The sequence below is a fragment of the Alternaria triticimaculans genome, assembly GCF_023758025.1.
Source record: "Alternaria triticimaculans strain BMP 0046 chromosome Unknown scaffold_12, whole genome shotgun sequence".
NCBI classification, from domain to species: Eukaryota; Fungi; Ascomycota; class Dothideomycetes; order Pleosporales; family Pleosporaceae; genus Alternaria; species Alternaria triticimaculans.
In genome coordinates, this window is record NW_026055969.1 from 692783 (window position 1) to 712213 (window position 19431).

The window sequence follows — 19431 nt, forward strand, 5'->3', positions numbered from 1 at the left end:
GGGCGGCCCGGTCGCAGTGGGAGACAGCGAAGGTTGTCTGACCATGGTGCCTTCCTCTATACCGCCAACGGCACGTGACGAATGGGTAGCCCCAGAGCTGCCTGCCTATCTGCCTACGTACTCAGGCAGGTAGCCCTGGAGACGAGGGCACAGAGCCAGTCGGGCAGGTGCGTGTGAAGGGCCATGGGCGTAGGTTGCGATGGTGGTGCGGCGTCCACGGGTCTGGTGGAGCTGTGGGTGCCAAGCTGATTGCGTCAGTGAAGCCGGCGTGGGCAAGCGCGCATCTCAGCGGGCGCCGTCATACGAGGCGAAAGCTGCACTCCTTCACACCAAGGCTGGCAACGGGTCGGGCGACTGCATACCGGATTACTACCCCGCAACACACACCTCGCAGACCGCGCCCACACATCGCCGCGCTCGCCAGGGTTCCGCGTGGTGGTTACCTGCCCAGGCACGCACTGGCATTGCGCTCCAAGCAGCTAGTGGCCAAGGCCCTGTGCGCTCTCCCGCCTTCGTTTTGCGACCCACGACGCGACAAAGTGTTCCGAGGCTGATCTCCATCACCCTGCCCCGTCACCGCGCCATCGCGTTGTACCATCGACTGCTGCGCGCGCCGGGCCTGCCCCATCCACGCCCTTCTTGTCGCGTTCCCGAGCTCTGCGATAGCCCGCAAGCGCCGCCGCGCCTCCTAATCGTCATCCGCCAGCACAACACGCAGCCGCCCCAATCGCCCACCCCCGACCTCCGCCCCATCCACCGCCAATTGTCCGCTGCACACTGCGCAAACGATCGCGACCGCCCGCCTGCCTCCGGAGGGTACACGCCCTAGCCGGAGAGTGTCGACACGCCGCCGCCGGTTATGGCAAACGTCGCTCCGCCGCCTGCGAGCGAACGAAAGCGCGTCAAGGTCTACGAACTCAAGAACAACGACTGGTTCGACAGAGGCACCGGCTTCTGCAAGGGCGTCGTCGCCAGCGTACGTTCCCCCACATGACCCGCGAGCCACCCTCACAGTTGGCGCACTTGTCGCGGTATCTGGCCCAACAGGCGTTCCAGGCTAACTTGTGCGACCGCAGCAGGAGGAAGCGAGGATTGTGGTCCTCTCCGAGGACGACCAGTCGCGACAACTCCTCGAGACGCGCATCTCCAAAGACGACGGCTACCAGAAACAGCAGGGTATGCGCCTGTCCGCGCCCATGGCATCGCAGCAGCTAAACATGTGCAGACACGCTCATTGTATGGACCGAGCAAAATGGCACCGACATGGCCCTCAGCTTCCAGGAGCCCGAGGGCTGCGCTAGCATATGGTGAGCCGCGTGTGCCTTTCCGAGTCCACGTCGTATGCTGACGCAGAACAGGGACTTTGTCAATGAAGTTCAATCGCGGCTGCAAGCCCTCGCTCAGGGTACGTGACATGAATCGTCCCCAGCTTCCAGCAAGCTAATGCTGACACAGACGATGGTCTTTCAGACGACATCGATCACATCAGTCCCATCCTACTTCCCAGTCCCGACCTCGGCAACCTCCACGAAATCGAGAACCACATGCGCGCTGCAAATTCGACGCCCGGCGGCCGCGAAGCCTTGGCCAAGTTCATACTCGCCCAAGATTACATACCAAAACTCATCCCCTTGGTGGACATGGCCGAAGACCTCGAAAGCGTGTCAGACCTCCACCGACTGTGCAGCATCGTAAAGATGCTTATCTTGCTCAACGACACCGCCATCATTGAATACGTCGTAACAGACCCGGTGGTTCTGGGTGTCGTTGGGGCTCTGGAATGTGAGTTTCGGCCCCCGCGACCTCGCACATGGCTTGCTGACACTGCGCAGACGACCCGGATTTTCCTCTACACAAAGCCAACCATCGACAATATCTCGCCGATGAATCCAAGTTCAAGGAAGTCGTACGGATAGAAGACGAAAACATCAAACGGAAGATACATTACACGTACCGACTCCAATACCTCAAAGACGTGGTTCTTGCGCGCATCCTCGACGATCCTACTTTCAGCGTTCTGAATTCCCTCATCTTCTTTCACCAGGTCGACATCGTCCAGCATCTCCAAGCGAACGGCCCATTCTTGAAAGAGCTTTTCAGCATTTTCTCCCCCAAAGAGCAGAACTTGTCGAGGAAGAAGGACGCCGTCTTGTTCATCCAGCAATGCTGCGCAATTGCGAAGAGCTTGCAAGCCAACGTTAGGGCACAGCTATATCAGAACTTCATCAGCAGTGGCTTGCTGGAAGTGATACAGTTTGCGCTCAAGCACCAGGACGCTTCAGTTCGCGTAGCAGGAACTGACATACTGGTGTCTCTGATCGATCATGATGCCTTGATGGTGCGAAGTTACATCTTCAAGGCCATTCAGGAAAAGTCAAAACCGCTCACCGATACCTTGATCGAGTTACTTCTCATTGAGGTAGACCTTGGGGTCAAAGCGCAGATGGCTGATGCGATCAAGATCCTCCTTGACCCCAATGCCAACTCAGCTTCCATAGAAGCCCTCGGGCGGACGAACAGCGACTTCCTGGCCAAAATGAGGGGGCAACTGCCATCTATACCCCAAACAGACTCCTTCATACAGAACTTCTATGACGAGTCTGCGAGGAAGTTGTTCCAGCCTCTCAAGGATCTTGAGGGCCGAGAGTCGAGTAAGTGTGATTGTTCGTCCCCTTGTGATTCAAACTAACATGCTGCAGTGGATGACTTATCCATGCAAGAAGTATCGCTTTACGCCCATTTAGTCGAGGTTCTGTGCTTCTTCATCCGTCAACATTCCTTCCGTAGCAAATACTTCATTCTTTCAGAAGGTCTGGCAGTGCGGGTTGCCCAGCTCATGGGTTGCCCAGAGAAGCATCTGAAGCTTAGTGAGTCCCCCTACGTCGATATGATGGCTTCCACTAACGGGTCCCAGCCGCTCTCAAGTACTTCCGCACTGTTCTCGGCTTTCACGATGAGACGCACAACCGCCAGATCATCCAGCACGAGCTGTTTGAACCGATCTTGAAGATACTATACGAGACCATGCCGCGCGATAATCTCCTCAACTCGGCGTGCTTGGAGTTGTTTGAATTCATCAGGCGCGAGAACATCAAGATGATTGTTCAGCATCTTGTCGAGACATATAGAGAAAGATTACAGGAGATTACGTACGTGGATACGTTCCAAAACCTGATACTCAAGTATGATCAGAACCATGAGCCGGTAACGACCCAAGAGATGGACAATTCCTTTACGAGTGTGGATAGCGACACACCTGCACGACATGCCGCGGCTGTCAATGGTGGCAAGTGGGGCCAAGGCCTGAAAGATGCAGACCCAGATGAGGAGGCATATTTCAACACATCAGACGATGAGGATGATCATTTGTCTGGGGCCGGAAAGTTGGCCATGAATGGCGCATCGCCAGTGCGACCCCTCGTCAACTATCCAGATGATGATGCCGACGATGCCGATATGGACGACCTCGCCACCGATATGCCCGCCTCCGCTCACAAAATGTCGACAACCCAGTTGCCAGAAGGAAGTACATCCCCCAACTCGACCTCCGCAGGATCACCACCAGAACGGATATCGGAGAAGCGCCGTAGAGAGGAGGATGAAGAGGACGAACTCCTCGCAAGCATATCCACCTCTGCTGGGCCAAAGCGACGCGCTTCCACATCTAGTAACGCCAGTTCTGGAAGTTTGCGGAGTTTGCGTCGGAAGTCACCCAATGTCAACTCTGGCAAAGATGGTGGCACGCCAAAGAAGATATCGTTATCGATACCACTCAAGAGCAGTGGTGAAGGTGGCGAAAGCGGATAGTATGGCATGCCTCCTCCGCGATAGAGTAACCAGTATTCGAGTATGTGGAGGAAGTCTGGATTTTTGCTCTACAGCAAGCCTTAAAATAACCCAAAAGATACCCATTGGAAACTCGATAAACAAGAACGACGTTGCATGAAAGGGGTTGCACGAGGTTTTGCTTCTTCATGCAAATGGTTCCGATCTGGTAGCGGCATTGCGAAGGTGTAATTATTAGGCGTTCAATGTCTTGACCATTCCGGCGTGGGGGTTTGGAACGGCCACGATGGAATGATGCAGCGCAGCGTGTCGTATTGTCAGCGTGCTTTCAGGTGTTGGATTTTCTTGTGCATGATCGAAGGTATCCGGCCTGTGTATTATAACTCGTTTTCGTGCGGGAATGTCAACTCGTATGCAAGTCATCAATCATCCGTGCTGAACGTGAAGGGATGGGATTTTCTCAACATTGCGCAAACGTGTCACAAGCATAAAATAGCATGGCGTGACACATGCAAACGTCCGTACCTCTGCGGCTGGATCACGTTCTGTTGTTTCCGCTAGCGCCGCTCGCAAGCCCGCGTGCAACTAATGCAACATCCCACGTCTAACCTTCATACAGCTTGCATTTCGGCTTCACGATCAAGCTCTCAGTGCCCGAAGCTTTTCCAATACCCAGACACGTCGTGCGATGCCGGACCAACGCTCTTCTACCAAGCCGAACAACACGACATCGATGGAAAACTCAGCTACGCACAACATCAACGTCTCCGAAATGCCACCTAAAACACCAACTCTGACTCTCATTCTTGCAGCCACACCGAGTCTCGGAATTGGAAACGGTGGAGGCTTGCCATGGCCGCAGCTTAAAAAAGAGATGGGGTTCTTTGCGCGAGTAACGAAGCGTACATCGCCTTCAGCGTCCACGGCGAGCATCAAGAAAGTAAACGCTGTGCTCATGGGTCGCAAGACGTGGGAGAGCATACCCCCCAAGTTTCGGCCTCTGAAAGATCGCCTAAACATCGTCGTTACGTCGAAGCCAGAAGAGTTCAAGAGTGAATTAGACAAGAATACGGAGGTCGAAGGACCAATGGTCTGCTCCAGTGTGTTGGATGCGATAGCACAGCTCGAGAAGCAGGATGATAGCAGACTCCAAGGCTCAGCGATAGAGCTGGATAAGATCTTTGTTATTGGCGGAGCAACTATATACGAAACGGCGCTTCAACTTCCGCAGACAAAACGAGTTCTCCTCACAAAGATAAAGAAAGAATTCGAGTGCGACACATTTTTCCCTGTCAATCTGGGAGAGACGACAATTTGGAGGAACGCGAGCAGAGAGGAAGTGCAGGCATTCACTGGAGAGGAGATCCAAGAGGGTGGGATTGAGGAGCAGGGTGTCGAATTTGAGTTCTGCATGTACGAGCGGGAGTGAGTCAATTAGAGTGAAAGAGCAGCAAACAAATATGATTCAACGGAATGATTCACATTTCATGGTCGTGCCCAACGTGAGGAAGGCGCGACGGAGGAGGCGCTCTCACCTCCACCCTGCCACGTCATAGCAATCGATTGTTCGCCTTAGGCCCTTCCACCCATCAATCTCTCCTGTTCCCCGGATCAAACTCTACCCGCAACCAGCATGTCAAAGCAAGATCCACCCATGCAGTCCGTATGGCAAGAGCTATGGCGGGGAAGTACGTTATCCAAAGCGACTGGCACAACACACACTGACTCTGAACCCCAGATCTCCCTCTCTACCTAGCCATGAATTTCTCGACGACAGCCAACATCGCACTCGTTACTCTGCTCCTCGTCGCCATCTTCTCCATCACTTTTGAGATCGCCCGCATCTGGCTATCCCGTCGCACCCGTCAGACGCATAGCTACGTTCTCGTCGACGATACCGTCGGGATCTCACCGCCGAATTCAGGACCAGTATCCTTGTTGGCACGCACCAACCGTGGTCCCCGCTCGATCGTTTATGCCAAGGCAATCCTGCATGCTATCCTCTTTCTCGGCGTACAGGCAGTTCTCACTCTCCTCGTTGTCCAGATTGCGCGCCTCATAGCATCTACTTTCGCCACCGACCGCCGTCTTCGCAAGCAATGCGACCGTTTAGCGCAGAGGGGGCTCGAGTGCCCGGCTGCAACACGCTATCACAATGTCCTGAACGTTACGGTTGCCCTTGGTCTGTTTTGCTTGATCCGAGGTCTTCAATTGCACGCAGAACTGCCGACCCGCCCATCTCAGAACAGCAACCACAGCAACGGCTTCCTGACCCTCCAAGACACTTGCCGACGGACGATGCAGAAGGTGCTTGCAGCGCCCATTGCCGTGATCGTCCTACACTCCCGTGTGCCGGCGGATGAGCTGTGGAAGCACGCCAGACTGATTCTTGTTCAGATTGCTGTGTCTGTCTGCATCTTCCTTTGTGGCAACATTCTCTGTCTGATTGCCGCGTTTCCGGTGAGTTTTTTCCGTCAGTTGACATACAACTATCAAAGCGGCTAACCAGGTCTAGGATATACATGGTACTATACTCGCATTGGAGAAGTCAGGGCTCACTGGAAAGACGGAGGTGTAAAGACCACCTCTAAATAGGAGCTTTGAGGTATATCGATTGCTGCAGTACGGCATGGTGTGTGAACTACACGTATAAAAGTTTACATTGTAGAAACGAAACCAAGTCAGGCCTAGCTCGTGTTCTGCTAGACCCTGAAGCAGTGGATTGATACGGAACGTCGGAGATTTCCGTAATACAAGAGAGTTCGAAGCCGTAGAGATAGGAACGGGACACATGCCATCTTCGTATTAAGCGGATTATTCTCATCGCAGATCACACCAAGTCAACATCTGACGAGGTGCAGATGGCGCCTGTCCGTGAAGTACCAAGACATGTTTTCCAACATCCTCAAGTACATTCCAGTACATCTCCAATCCAGCGTTCTGCCCCGTCTTCCATGCAACCTACGTGTACCCACATACCCAGCCCACTCAAGCCATGACAAGATCGTAAGCCGCCTTGCCGCTCATAAGCACCATGGCATAGTGCGCAATCATCCACAGCGCGCCATAGTACCTCCCCTTGCCACCATCCTCGCCACTCCTGGTGTAACCCACCGCGTAAACCACGCGATTCACACTCCACACCGCGCCCAATACCGCCGCCGCAACAGGATATCTCAGTCCGCTGATGAGCATGGCGCCGAGGGCGGTGACGTGGTTCTCGTTGAAGTTCTGGTGCGCGCGCTGCGCCGAGTTGAAGGAGAGCATTGCGGCTTTGGATTGCGGCGACGCGGTTTGCACTTGTTCGTACGAGGCGTATTCGTAGGGGTAGGGGATCTTGGCTGCTTTGCGGAAGCCGCCGACGCGGCCGCCGTGCCAGGCGCCGACGAAGAAGGTGGAGACGCAGGCGGCGAGGACGAGACTGTGTGTGTGTGGATTAGTTTGTGGGTGGGCTTTGGTGAGGGGTCGTGGAAGGGAATGCATTGAGGTTTCTGCCGTTGCATTTGAACGTACCCGTACTCGCTGGGAATCTGGATAATCGCCATTTTGATTGTTGATGTAGTAATCGAGCCGAGGGAAGTCGTGTTGTTGTGTCGTCTTCAGTTGCGAGATGCGTGGAAGATATTCCGTAGAAGCGCCGTCCGCCTATGTTTTATACTTTTGTCGACGTCTTCCTGTATGTTGTCTAGCGTGATACTGTGTTCTCTTGACTTGGGCAGACGCAATGTGTCTCCAGTTGTTTGCGACGCGGACGAGTTTCAGCGGAAGATAATCCGCAATCGGCGCAATTTCTCGCCGACGGCGTCCCGCAGGTGCTACCAGTATGCGACAACATGGCTGCCTGCATTGCTGAGTCGTACCGCTGATATCTTGTCGAGGGTACAGTCGTGGTTAGAGAGCGGGAAGAAGGATGTGATCAGCCATGGACGAACATGCACGGATGCGCTGCCTGGGTGAGGTAGAAGGTGAAGGCTGATTTGGCGGGTGAGCATGTGTAGTTCATCAGCACGCCTGACCTCGTCAACTGATCCTCGCCATGCGCATGAGTTGTTGCCCACCGGCCGCATGTGGGTATACGAGGACTTGTGGACGTCAGAAATTGGGCTTGTAGAGAACTTGACATTGGTAGAATACCATTGATTGATACACTGGGGAGCTGGCGGATATATATCGTGGGGTGGAGATTACTAAACTACAAAGTGCTCCCTTCCGTCATCCCGCCCCGGAATGGCGACTTTACATTGATTGCAATCGTCAAAGGGAGATCGTGCAAGGGATACCTGGCTTGCTAGTACCTAGTCTGGGCTTGCTCCGTTAAATCATGGTGGTAGATTATGTTGCCCACGCATTCTCCTCCGCAACCTAGTGTATGCACGTCGCTAGAACGTTTAGATCTTTGCTTCACGAAGTATGTATATATGACACCATGTTAGATACTTGAGCGCTGAACTACACACATTGACACACATAATGAAGAAGCAAGGTATCTTATGTATGTATGTTTGGCGTTCGGCTAGTCTATAATGCCGAGCCGTAGGCGGACATCTCTCACTGAGCCTAAAGAAAGTTTTCAAATACCGAATTGCCCTCTGTATGTAGTGCAGAGGCCATCGAGACGCGAACGGGCTGGTGTATTTCGAATCATCAACATGCACTCTAGCGTCCGTCTTAATCGTCGTGTACAGTCCAGTGGTCGTCATGCAACTCTGCAGATGAGACTTGTGTGAACCAGAGTTTTGGTGTATAAAGACTGTACCAATCATCATGCAAATGAACCCATCTGCTTATCTCCAAACACCTTCTCTCTTGGGCCTGGGAAATTCACAATAGCATGACCCCAAATCTGGGGCGCATGTGCTTGGAAGACGTGAAAACAGGCAGTATAAGGACAGCAGATCAAGAAACTGGGTATATAGATTCATCGCTCATTCATTTCTGTGTGCGGTCATCAATTTCGTGTACAGCCATTTCGGCCATTCAGCACCCATTCGCGGTGACAGCCCTAACAGCCACGCTATCAATCCTTTTTTTGTAGACGGTCATCTGGTGTTTCAGCAAATCACCGTATACAACCTTCCTCAACATCTCGTCGTCCACCGTTACTGCCTCGATATCTTCCTCACTTCTGCTTCCGACTCGTTGTCTCAACACTACCAATCGCCCCGCAGGTGACAATGTACACTGCGGTATTGGCCATGCAGGCAAGGAAGAAGAAGTCGAGTTTGTAGTGTTCGTTTGTAGTGAAGACTTGGAGGGCCTGCTAAGGCGCGGGGCAAAACCATACTTCGATTTCGCTTTCGGTGGGGAAGACCGCGAAGGGTCTAGAAGGCTGGGTTTAGACATCGATGCAACAGTCGAAGCAAGGTTAGAAGCCGCGACAGGTGCTGGACTGGCATAGAGCTTCAGCAAGCTTTTCAGCACGCTCTTGTCCGCTCGCGGTATCGGGTCGCCTTCGTTGATGAAGGCATAGAAGAGACTTTTACGATGTCGCTTGTCATCAGGCTTCTTCAAAGGATGCAGACTGACTGGTGGCGCACCGAACGTGACACAGTGCACGCGCTTGAAGAAGCTGGTCAGGTAATTAAGCTCAGAATTGATCTTTGTGCTCATCATGTGTCCGTAAAGCAGTGCCGCGACTGCTCCGCCCGCGGAGTGTCCGGTGATGAGTAGACTGCAGTTTGAACGCGCGGGGTTTTCTTGGAGCAAGACCTTCAACCGTTCTGCCACGGGCTTGATCATCTTCTTGGCCACGTAGAGAAAGCCAGCGTGGCACAGGTTTGACGGGTCGTCAAGAAACTTCTCCGGGCTGTGGGGTGCCGAGTTGTAGTTGACAGCCCAGTCCATAAAGGTCTGGCTTCCGCGAATAGCGAAGACGATAGTATTCAGTTCTTCCACAGGGATGGACTTGAGTACCATGGCTTTTGTGCCGCTACGCCAATCAGCAGGAATGAAAGTCTCCATTTCGGGATTCTTCTTCGTGCCTGGCGGCGTGTACGCCTTCTCCGAGTAGGTTGCGGCCAAGCAAAGTAGAGGATACGTTGGTAGATATACCTTGAAAGGCGGCAGATGTGGTGGTAATCGGGAGTTGGAGTATAGCCACACTTTGGAGAAATGATTCGACCCTTTATCGCTACTAGAGTGGGATTGCACTTCGTGTTGGCGTCGGCGTCTTGGTTCACCAAGAGGAGGGCTCGTTCTCTGAGCCTCTTCTTGCTGCTGCTCGCTGAACTCCATCATGAGGTCTTGTTCTTTGCCGCTGAAGTGATCGTCATCAATGCTGGTGATGACTGCGTCGAACTTCGAACTAATCATATCGTATAGCGCAGCTCCGCGACACAACGTTTGCATGCTCTTTGTAGCGACAGCTGCGGTGGGCCGCTCAATGCAGTTGGTCGTCAGTTTCGTGACACTCTTTCCAGCCGTATCGCGAAGATTCAGGTAGGATTTGGCGGCCATTCGGTCGAGACTATTCCATTGTTGTTCGAAAGGGCCTTGACCGCGGGGTTCTTGGGGTGGCGGAGAAGCAAAGCGGATCGTTGATTGACTAGCGTATGGCTGAACAGGCTGCGGTGGCGGAGAGCCATATCGGTAACTGTCTTCTGGAAAGGACCCAGGCATCTGGCGATAAATGGAGTGCTGAGGCGGACTCGCGGCATAGCCATAGAGGGTCGGGGGAGGCCTCGTTGCTGCTGCACGCTGAGGAGAGGTCGCCTGGACCGGAGGCGCGTAATCTTGCAAGTACATGTCTGCCACTGAAGCCGAAACGCGTGGTTTCCTAGAAGAGGAGCGCGGCTTCGCAGTCTTGGACGAAGAGTGCGAGGACTTCTTCCTGCTCTTCCTCTCGACTTCGGTCGCCGCCATGTCGTCGCCCTAGTCTGTATACGGCTCTGCAAGAAAGTGAAAGAAAAAGTATAGGCAGTGTCGTAATGGCGGGGAAGTCGTGGGATCTGTTCAACGCGGTAATCGTCGTCGATGTCCTGTCCGCGACGTATGCCAAGTTTCAGTCATAGCCGCTGCGTGCTCCTGCGTTACGCTAATGAGGGTTGCATGACGGGCGTAGATCTTTGAAGCTCGATTCCAGATTGTGTTGCTTTTGTTGGGGAGCTCAAAGACGTCTGACAAACGAGGGGACACGTCAAAGGCCGAAGGAGTGAAAGGCTCTGAAGTCAGAATGGGCGCGGCCGGCTGTTAAGGGCGGGTCGATGCAGGCGCAAGGAAGCCGCGGTATAGCCACCGCGCTAGGCCCATCACTGGCTGGATACACAACGCTAGATGACAAGCAGGTGCGATTGGCTGCGTAGGATCTTGGCGCGTATTGGAGCGGTGGACATGTAGCCCTTCGCTGTCGGTGCATGTAGACCTCGTGACCATCTGTAAACGTCGCGAAAGCCGAAATTGCGACCCTGTAGCGGTCTGCAGGAACAGAAGACGGGATTGCTATTTCTGATGTTCCAGCGCACATCCATCCCCACACCCTCGATCAACGGCTAACTTGCCACCACAGCGATCGGACGCCATCCTTGCCATTCGCCGGGGCTTTGGAGTGCCGTTGCATCACCCGCAACTCGTCACACAATTAGAGTTTAGACTTTGTTCTGACAGGAACTACACCGTCCATGTGCGCGTGTGGAACATGGTGCTACAGCTTCTACACTCAGCTATCTATCGTGCGCGCCAATGAAGTCGTCGTGTTCCTCTTCTGGCGTACCGAGTAACCCTCTTTCTTCGCTCTCTTCGTCATCATCACTCTCCTGCCTAAGACCTCCTCTCCCCCCCACCCCTGCACCACCTTCTTCGCGCTCTTCGTCAACACCGTTCATTACGTACCACACGTCTTTTTTGGTAAGCAAGCCTTTCAGCATACCTCGGTCCGTAAACAAAACATAGCGTAGCCCAAGCTTTTGGAACATGGACACTGTAAGCTGAAAGCTGGCTCTAGCGTTGAGTGTGATGGGTGTTTGATCCATCCAAGGCCGAAGGTCCAGTGATGTTGCAGGATCAGAGAGCGGTTGGTGAGAAAAGTACGCTTCTGTTTCGGCGGCCAAGGTACGGGGAGGCGTCAAGGCAAGTTGGAGTGCGTACTGCAATTCGGTCCTGGAGATGTAACCGAGGAGAAGTGCATCGCGGCTATTGTCTATGATAGGAAAGCCACGAAATCTGTGTTGAGATAGAAGCTGGCGCAGCGATCCGATAGTATGGCCAGTCGCAGTAATCGCAGTCAAGTCTTCGATGCGCGTCATTACATAACCTGCGCCAACATCTGGGATGCTGGAACCGTTGTCTTCGCGGTTGTCAAGAAAAGGATAGCCTTTGAAGTGTATCCAGGACTCATAGATACCACGTGGGGAGATTGCGTCGCCAATCCATTTACTTATCATGACCGCAATCATGATAGGCAGGACATAGGTGAGCGCTCCGGTAAGTTCGAACATGATGACTACAATTGAAACTGTCATACGTGTCGTTCCGGCAAGTGCGGATGCGGCACCGACGATAGCGTACGTGCCTGGGGTTACACAGGGTACGTCTGGTTCGCACGATTTGAAAACGAAAAGCGTTGGCCAGGCCGCCTGAACAACTTCGACAGAAAGTCCCACAGCACGGCCAAAGAGTCCTCCGATGGCCATAGAAGGGAGGATAATTCCAGCAGGTATCTGCAGGCCGAAAGTGAAGCCCGAAAGTATTATGCCCAGTCCTGAGGAGATGAGTAAGAGTGCAATGACTCCTGTGTTTGCTTTGCCAGATTTACATAGGCCCAGCGTATCCTCGGCGAGGTCGGCGCATTCGGCAAATAAGATGTGTACGAGTTCGGACGCTTGAGCGCGCATGAATTTGATGGGGAAGTTGATGAGTGCTGTGACGAAAGATACGATGACAACCTCTGTCACGGGACCTTTGAGATACTGTCGGTTCTTGCGCCACTCAGCAACGCCCATGTTGAGCTTGATGAAGAAGCCCCCAAAGAGCCCGCCCAAGATTCCAAGGAATGCGAAAGGGACCAACTCGAAGTCATGCCATCCGCTATGATACGTGACTTGGTACAACACGAGTTTTCCGGTGTGGAATGGATTGCAAGCCTGCAGGGTGACAGCAGCGACCATGGCGCAGACAAAGCTGCTCCACATGGTTTTATCCGGGAAGTAATATGAGAGTTGCTCAAGACTGAATAACACGCCCCCAATGGGCGCACCGAAAGCGACCGAGATACCCGCTGCAGCCGCTGCGGAGAACACTTCTCGTTTCCGTGCTATTCTCCTGTCAGTACTTGGAGACCAGAGAATGGGGAACCACGCTGACCTTCATTGCCGTTCACATTACCAAAGAGTTTCATGAAAAGGTTTGCAGAGCAGCATGCGACGTGTACCAGCGGACCCTCCTTGCCTAGCCACAAGCCTGACGCGACTGCGAGGCACAAGCCAACCGTTTTTGTGACCAGTGTCCATCCGCCCAGAAAGTGTCGGATAACGAAGCCGCCCAGGACCGTCTTGATCTCGGGTATGCCACTATGCTTCGCGTACGGCGAGAACTCGCGCACCAGAAGACTGGCGCATGCTGCAAAGAGCACAGAGAAGAGCACGAAGAAGACGTACTCGACAACATAGCGCCCTCCCACACTCCCAATACCCATGGCAGCGCCCCAGGAGTTCCAGTCATGACAGGCCTGCTCTTCCTCGATCCCCCAACAGCAGAAGCTCTTGTTCAGGTAGAAGCGACCGTCTCCATCAACATTGTGGCAGTATCCCGTCTTGAGGTCCGCAAGCCAGTCACTAGCCACATCGATGAAGGCTGCGATGCCGCCGCTCAGTATACCAGCAGCGACCAGGATGATCCAGACCTGGCTTGCGTCTGCCAACTGCTTGAGGTGGCCAAGTACGCCGCTGGCGCCGGTGTAGAGATAGCGCAGCCTCTGTCGTTCTTTGGCGTATTCGAAGATCCAGTCGATTGCTGTAAGGTCGTCGTAGCCGACTCGTCGCCCGGGCCCTTCGACATACCAGTCCAGGCCGTTTGCATCTTTGGTGTCTTGGAGGTGTTCGCCTGCGTTGCCAGGCGTGTCGAGATAGTTGAGTATAAGCTCGGTGGAGCCGTTCGGGCGGTGCGATGGTGGCTGGGGCGAAGCGCGGTTGCTAGCTGATCCGAGGGGTGAGGCGAGGTATCGCGAGAAGCCGAAGGAGGATGCAGACGGCTTGGGCCTGCGCTTGAAAGACAGCCTGGAGATGCGCGTTAGTATGGAGGTATACCAAGGGCGCTGTTTGCGCATACTGCTCAGGTAGGTCGCGTTCTAGTGGATCGTCCGCCAGCAGCGCCTCTTCATCGCTGTCGTCGTCCTCCACGACCGGCTGCTTCCCGTTGAATGTGCGCCTCGACGATGCTTCAGCCTGTCCATGGGACGACGGATTTGACGACGAGCTGGACATGCCCTCGACATATGCTCTTGTGTAGGCTGGGGCGCATTGCTCAAGCAACCATTACGTGCAGTGGAGGGATGCCGTCCCATTGCGGTATTTGGTGAGGCGTGGCTGGCGCTTGATCGCACACATGCCAAGGCCATTCAATCACATGCCAAACGAGCCCAGGCATCACCACCTGGCCACATTCCCCACATCATGTCGTCGTAGAAATGCAGCAACTTTGCGTGTATCATTTTATTTACAGGTGAACTTTGCATTCCCTCTACTCCTGGTTGAAATCGACAACTGCCCGGCCAGCAATCTCTCCCCGCTTCAGCTTCTGCACCGCTTCGTTGAACTTGCTCAGCGGATACACAGTGTAGATGGGCTTCAACAGTCCTCGCTTCGCAAAATCGAGCGTCTTATCGACGTCCGCCATGCTGCTCACGAGTGTACCTTGTACACTCTGTTTCCTGAAGCACATCTGGTTCGGGTCCACGTCGATGTGCTGAGTACCAGCCGGCGGCAACCCAATGCACATGACCTTTCCGCCTACACGGTTGCCCAGATAGGATATCGAGGACGGGTAGGTCTGCACGGCGGTAACGAAGACGCCATGGGCACCGATGCCGTCACACAACCTGACCACTTCCTCGCCTACGTTGTCGGTCTTCTTGAAATCGATAAAGTGCTCTGCGCCTCCAGTTTCCATACAGAGCTTTTGCTTATCATCGCCAGTATCAATGGCTATGGCGCGCAGACCCATAGCTTTCGCGAGCTGCACGCCTTGTAGACCGACGCCACCGCCTGCACCAGGGAACACGGCCCAGTCTCCGGGCCGTAGCTGTGACTCCTTGATTGATGTGTAGATTGTCGAAGCAGAGCACATGATAGGACCAGCTATGTAGTCGTTTACACCATCTGGGACGAGGGTTGTGTAACGTTCGGGCGAAACGATGTACTGCTTGTACGAGCCGTCGATCATCAGTCCAGTCAAGACTGCCTTTGCACAGTAGCATTCGCTGCCGTTGCGACAAAGCTCGCATGTGCCGCAAGTGTCTTGGATTGGCTGGAAACGTCAGCGTATGTTCTTCTGGAAAGGCTCTCCCTTCGCATCACTTCCTCCTCGATGCATGGGGACATGATGTTCGGCCTGCTCACCTTATATCCAGCTCGCATTCCCGGCTTCAAGTTCTTGACATGGTCTCCGACTTTGACGATGACACCGCTGCCTTCGTGGCCCGCGCATCGGACTCCTAAATCTGACATCTTGGGGAGAGCCCAGTCGTTGAGCATGAAGTGAAGATCGCTGTGGCAGATACCGGTCGCATTGAGCTTGATGAGTACGTCCGTCGGCCCTGGGAGCGTTGTCAACACCCGTCGATTCTCTGAACAGTGCTCGACACATACCACATTCTGGGACTGGAACATCCTGCACCTCAACGTGGAAATCTGGACCCTCGTTGACCACGACGCCAGCTTTGCATGTTTTCGGTATGTCAAAGGTTTGGATTTTTTCTTCTGTCATGTTGAGAGATTGGTAGTTGAGGAGGTTGGTACAAAGTCGATTAGTATGAAGGTGAACAGATCAAAACGGTGACAGCCCAACGACTAGAGAATGGTCTATACATGAACCCCTCAACATCATCCTACCCCTCATTTCATGAAATCGCACAGACTGTCCGCGCCGCAAGCTTCTCCAATGACGGAGTAGCAATTCACCTCGCGATTCCGCACAAGCCAATGAAATGCTAGCTAGACAACCTCGGTCTTGAACCTATGCCCATCTGTCCAGTAAAATATGGATCATCATCAACGCGACTCAGTAGGCTCGAATCGTCTCTCACATGAGGGAAGGCGGGGGTTTCCGCGTTGAAGGAGCGAAGTGGGCGGTTGTCGGAGCCGTGTACGTGTAGGCGCTTGGCCTTCCCCATACATGAGGCGCGTGTGGTGCGGGGTGATGTACGTGGGGTTGTCAGGCAAGTTAAGGTGGCGTGAGACCCATGTACATCGACCTCAGACTCGACTTCGGGCAAGCTTGCAACAACTGAGTTGTTTGGCACGCAAGTCAATATGTATTGTCGCGATGCAGCCTTTTCCACGCCAATGACACGAGGAGTTGCAAATCCGACGTTCTCAAGTGGCAAGAGATGGACGCATCAAACCATGTGCTGCTAGACGATGTTTCGGGATCGAAGGTCGTTAGCAGATTAGAATTCCACATAGTTCTATTTGCTGTCAGGCCCATGGATGATAGCATACCCGGTCGATCAGACGAGTTGGCGCGTCTAGCAGATTCCATGCATTACGCGATCTAGTATGGCGTGGCATCAGATGGCCTCGTCGGTGATGCGGTTGCTGCTCGACGGCTTACTCAAGGTCGGTGTCTGGCCTCGTCCAGCGCACCAAGCCGCCGATTTCCGCCATAGCTTCTTCTCGTCGTGACTTCGCGTCCACGAATGACAAGGCGAGTATTACCGTCATGGTAGCGGTTCCGAAAGCGGGGTCTAGAGGGCCCACATGCCGATCGAGGTCGTCATGCCATTGCGCGTGGCGGCGACAGAGATGCTGGCCTTTGACGAGAGCGTCTGATGGAGCGCGCCGAGGTGCACCAATGAGACGTGGCGCGACGAGCAGCACCGAGAATTGCGGCTGCGTGCTTGGGTGAAGTCACGATAGTGGGGCGGAGCTTCTCGTGATGCTAGGCAGGATGGAGCTAACAGATGCGGGGGGCAAGCCAGGAAGGTGCTGGCCAGATTGGTCGTGCTTATGAATGCCCCGCTACTTATACACCCAGAGCAACCCGGCAGCGGCGAGCGCAGTTTGTTTCCCTCAAACAGTCTCTTCCACCACACACTCCACCACACTCCATCATGTCCCAAAGCGAGTGTCCCGTCAAGAAGACGCCCAACGTCGCTGGCGCCGGCACCCGGAACGCAGACTGGTGGCCCAACGAGCTCAGGACCAACATCCTCCGCCAGCACGACCCCAGACAGAATCCTCTCGGCGCCGACTTCAACTACGCCGACGAGTTCAAGAAGCTCGACTACGATGCGCTCAAGAAGGACCTCAATGCCCTCATGACCGACTCGCAGGACTGGTGGCCCGCCGACTTTGGCCACTATGGCGGTCTTTTGTACGTGCACCCCCCAATTGGCCCTAGCTACTTCCTCTAACATGCCCGCAGCATCCGTATGGCATGGCACTCGGCTGGTACCTACCGCGTCACCGACGGCCGTGGTGGCGGCGGTGAGGGACAGCAGCGCTTTGCTCCCCTCAACGCATGGCCCGACAACGTCTCCCTCGACAAGGCCCGCCGCCTGCTTTGGCCCATCAAGCAGAAGTACGGCAACAAGATCTCCTGGGCCGACTTGATGCTGCTGACTGGCAACGTCGCGCTCGAGTCCATGGGCTGCCCAACCTTTGGTTTCGCCGGTGGCCGCGCCGACACGTTCCAGTCGGACGAGTCCGTCTACTGGGGTGGCGAGACCGAGTGGCTCGGCAGCGACGTCCGCTACGCTGATGGTGCCAAGGGTGTCAAGGGCCAGGGCATCATGGACGGCGACCAGCACAAGGTCGACAAGGACGAGACCCACACATCGAGGGATCTCGAGAAGCCTTTGGCCGCCGCACACATGGGTCTCATCTACGTGAACCCAGAAGGTAAGCACACCCAGCCGGCATTCTGCTCCTACCAATCTAACGCGCTCAGGTCCCGAGGGTGTTCCCGACCCCGTTGCCGCCGCTCACGACATCCGCACGACTTTCGGCCGCATGGCCATGAACGACGAGGAGACCGCCGCCCTCATCATCGGAGGCCACTCCTTCGGAAAGACACACGGGGCTGCTCCCACCGAGAACACCGGCCCAGACCCGAACTCTGAGGATCTTTCTACACAAGGATTTGGGTGGATGAACAAGCACGGCCGCGGTAACGGTCCCGACACCATCACGAGTGGTCTGGAGGTTACCTGGACCGGCACACCCACCAAGTGGAGCAACAAGTACCTCGAGTACCTCTACAAGTACGAGTGGGAGTTGGAGAAGAGCCCTGCTGGCGCGAACCAGTGGGTCGCTAAGACCGAGGACAAGATCATTCCCGACGCCTACGACCAAGGCAAGAAGCACAAGCCGAGGATGTTGACTACCGATTTGTCCATGCGCATGGACCCTGCCTACGAGAAGATCACGCGTCGCTGGCTGGACCACCCCGAGGAGCTACACGACGCCTTTGTTCGCGCCTGGTTCAAGCTCCTTCATCGTGACATGGGTCCCCGCTCCAGGTGGTTGGGCCCGGAGATTCCTAAAGAGGTGCTCATCTGGGAGGACCCCGTTCCCCAGCCAGAGGGCGAGATCATCGGCGAGTCCGAAATCTCAACGCTGAAGAAGCAAATCCTTGACGCTGGCATTGAGCCTGCTAAGCTCATCCGCACTGCTTGGGCTTCAGCAGCTTCTTTCCGTGGCAGCGACAAGCGTGGAGGTGCCAACGGTGCCCGTATCCGCCTTGCTCCCCAGAAGGATTGGGAGGTCAACAACCCCAAGGAGCTTGCCGAGGTTCTCAAGGCCCTCGAAGTCATCCAATCCAAGTTCAACGGTGGCAGCAAGAAGGTTTCTCTGGCTGACTTGATCGTCTTGGCTGGTACCGCTGCCGTCGAGAAGGCTGCCGGTGTATCCGTTCCCTTTACCCCCGGCCGCACCGACGCTTCGCAGGAGCAGACTGACGTTCAGTCTTTCGAGCACCTTGAGCCCGTCACTGACGGTTTCCGTAACTTTGGCAAGGGTACCGAGCGTGTCCGCACCGAGCAACTCGACGTCGACAAGGCTCATCTTCTCCGCCTTACTGCCCCCGAGATGGTTGTCCTCACCGGTGGTATGCGCGCGCTGAACGCCAACTGGGACGGCTCATCCCACGGCGTCTTCACCAAGCGTCCTGGCCAACTCACCAACGACTTCTTCGTCAACCTCCTCGACAACAACACCGAGTGGAAGGCAACTGATGCAAGCAAGGAGCTGTACGAGGGCGTTGACCGCAAGTCCGGCCAGAAGAAGTGGACCGCCACTCGCCACGACCTTGTCTTCGGTGCGCATCCCGAGCTCCGCGCCGTCGCCGAGACATACGCCTCACCCGATAACGCGGACAAGTTTGTCAAGGAGTTTGTTGCCGGATGGGAGAAGATTATGAACAACGACCGATACGATGTCAAGAACAAGTCGGTGAGTGCACAATCGAGTGGAGCAAACAGGCCGCGTCTGTGAG

The 19431-nt window shown here is 54.8% G+C and overlaps 7 protein-coding genes across 7 annotated transcripts; 3 read left to right on the forward strand and 4 right to left on the reverse strand.

The window, feature by feature from the left end:
• Positions 1-859: 859 nt before the first annotated feature.
• Positions 860-3807, forward strand: J4E78_007765 (uncharacterized protein; the record flags this gene model as incomplete). Its single annotated transcript, XM_049368369.1, has 8 exons — positions 860-976; positions 1077-1176; positions 1226-1307; positions 1359-1405; positions 1456-1782; positions 1833-2651; positions 2700-2867; positions 2915-3807. The coding sequence occupies 8 exons, from the start codon at positions 860-862 to the stop codon at positions 3805-3807; spliced, it is 2553 nt and encodes an 850-aa protein (XP_049220023.1).
• Positions 3808-4474: 667 nt separating this feature from the next.
• Positions 4475-6364, forward strand: J4E78_007766 (uncharacterized protein; the record flags this gene model as incomplete). Its single annotated transcript, XM_049368370.1, has 4 exons — positions 4475-5211; positions 5419-5474; positions 5525-6246; positions 6302-6364. The coding sequence occupies 4 exons, from the start codon at positions 4475-4477 to the stop codon at positions 6362-6364; spliced, it is 1578 nt and encodes a 525-aa protein (XP_049220024.1).
• A 410-nt stretch (positions 6365-6774) lies between these two features.
• J4E78_007767 (uncharacterized protein) lies at positions 6775-7331 on the reverse strand (the record flags this gene model as incomplete). Its single annotated transcript, XM_049368371.1, has 2 exons — positions 6775-7207; positions 7300-7331. 2 exons carry the CDS (start codon positions 7329-7331, stop codon positions 6775-6777), a joined length of 465 nt encoding a protein of 154 aa, XP_049220025.1.
• A 1432-nt stretch (positions 7332-8763) lies between these two features.
• Positions 8764-10647, reverse strand: J4E78_007768 (uncharacterized protein; the record flags this gene model as incomplete). Its single annotated transcript, XM_049368372.1, has 1 exon — positions 8764-10647. The coding sequence occupies one exon, from the start codon at positions 10645-10647 to the stop codon at positions 8764-8766; it is 1884 nt and encodes a 627-aa protein (XP_049220026.1).
• Positions 10648-11444: 797 nt separating this feature from the next.
• Positions 11445-14044, reverse strand: J4E78_007769 (uncharacterized protein; the record flags this gene model as incomplete). Its single annotated transcript, XM_049368373.1, has 2 exons — positions 11445-13033; positions 13084-14044. 2 exons carry the CDS (start codon positions 14042-14044, stop codon positions 11445-11447), a joined length of 2550 nt encoding a protein of 849 aa, XP_049220027.1.
• A 413-nt stretch (positions 14045-14457) lies between these two features.
• Positions 14458-15702, reverse strand: J4E78_007770 (uncharacterized protein; the record flags this gene model as incomplete). Its single annotated transcript, XM_049368374.1, has 3 exons — positions 14458-15243; positions 15336-15532; positions 15585-15702. The coding sequence occupies 3 exons, from the start codon at positions 15700-15702 to the stop codon at positions 14458-14460; spliced, it is 1101 nt and encodes a 366-aa protein (XP_049220028.1).
• Positions 15703-17047: 1345 nt separating this feature from the next.
• On the forward strand, positions 17048-19430 carry J4E78_007771 (uncharacterized protein; the record flags this gene model as incomplete). The annotated part of the gene is made up of 3 exons (XM_049368375.1): positions 17048-17310; positions 17362-17837; positions 17887-19430. The coding sequence occupies 3 exons, from the start codon at positions 17048-17050 to the stop codon at positions 19428-19430; spliced, it is 2283 nt and encodes a 760-aa protein (XP_049220029.1).
• Between the last annotated feature and the right edge of the window lies 1 nt (position 19431).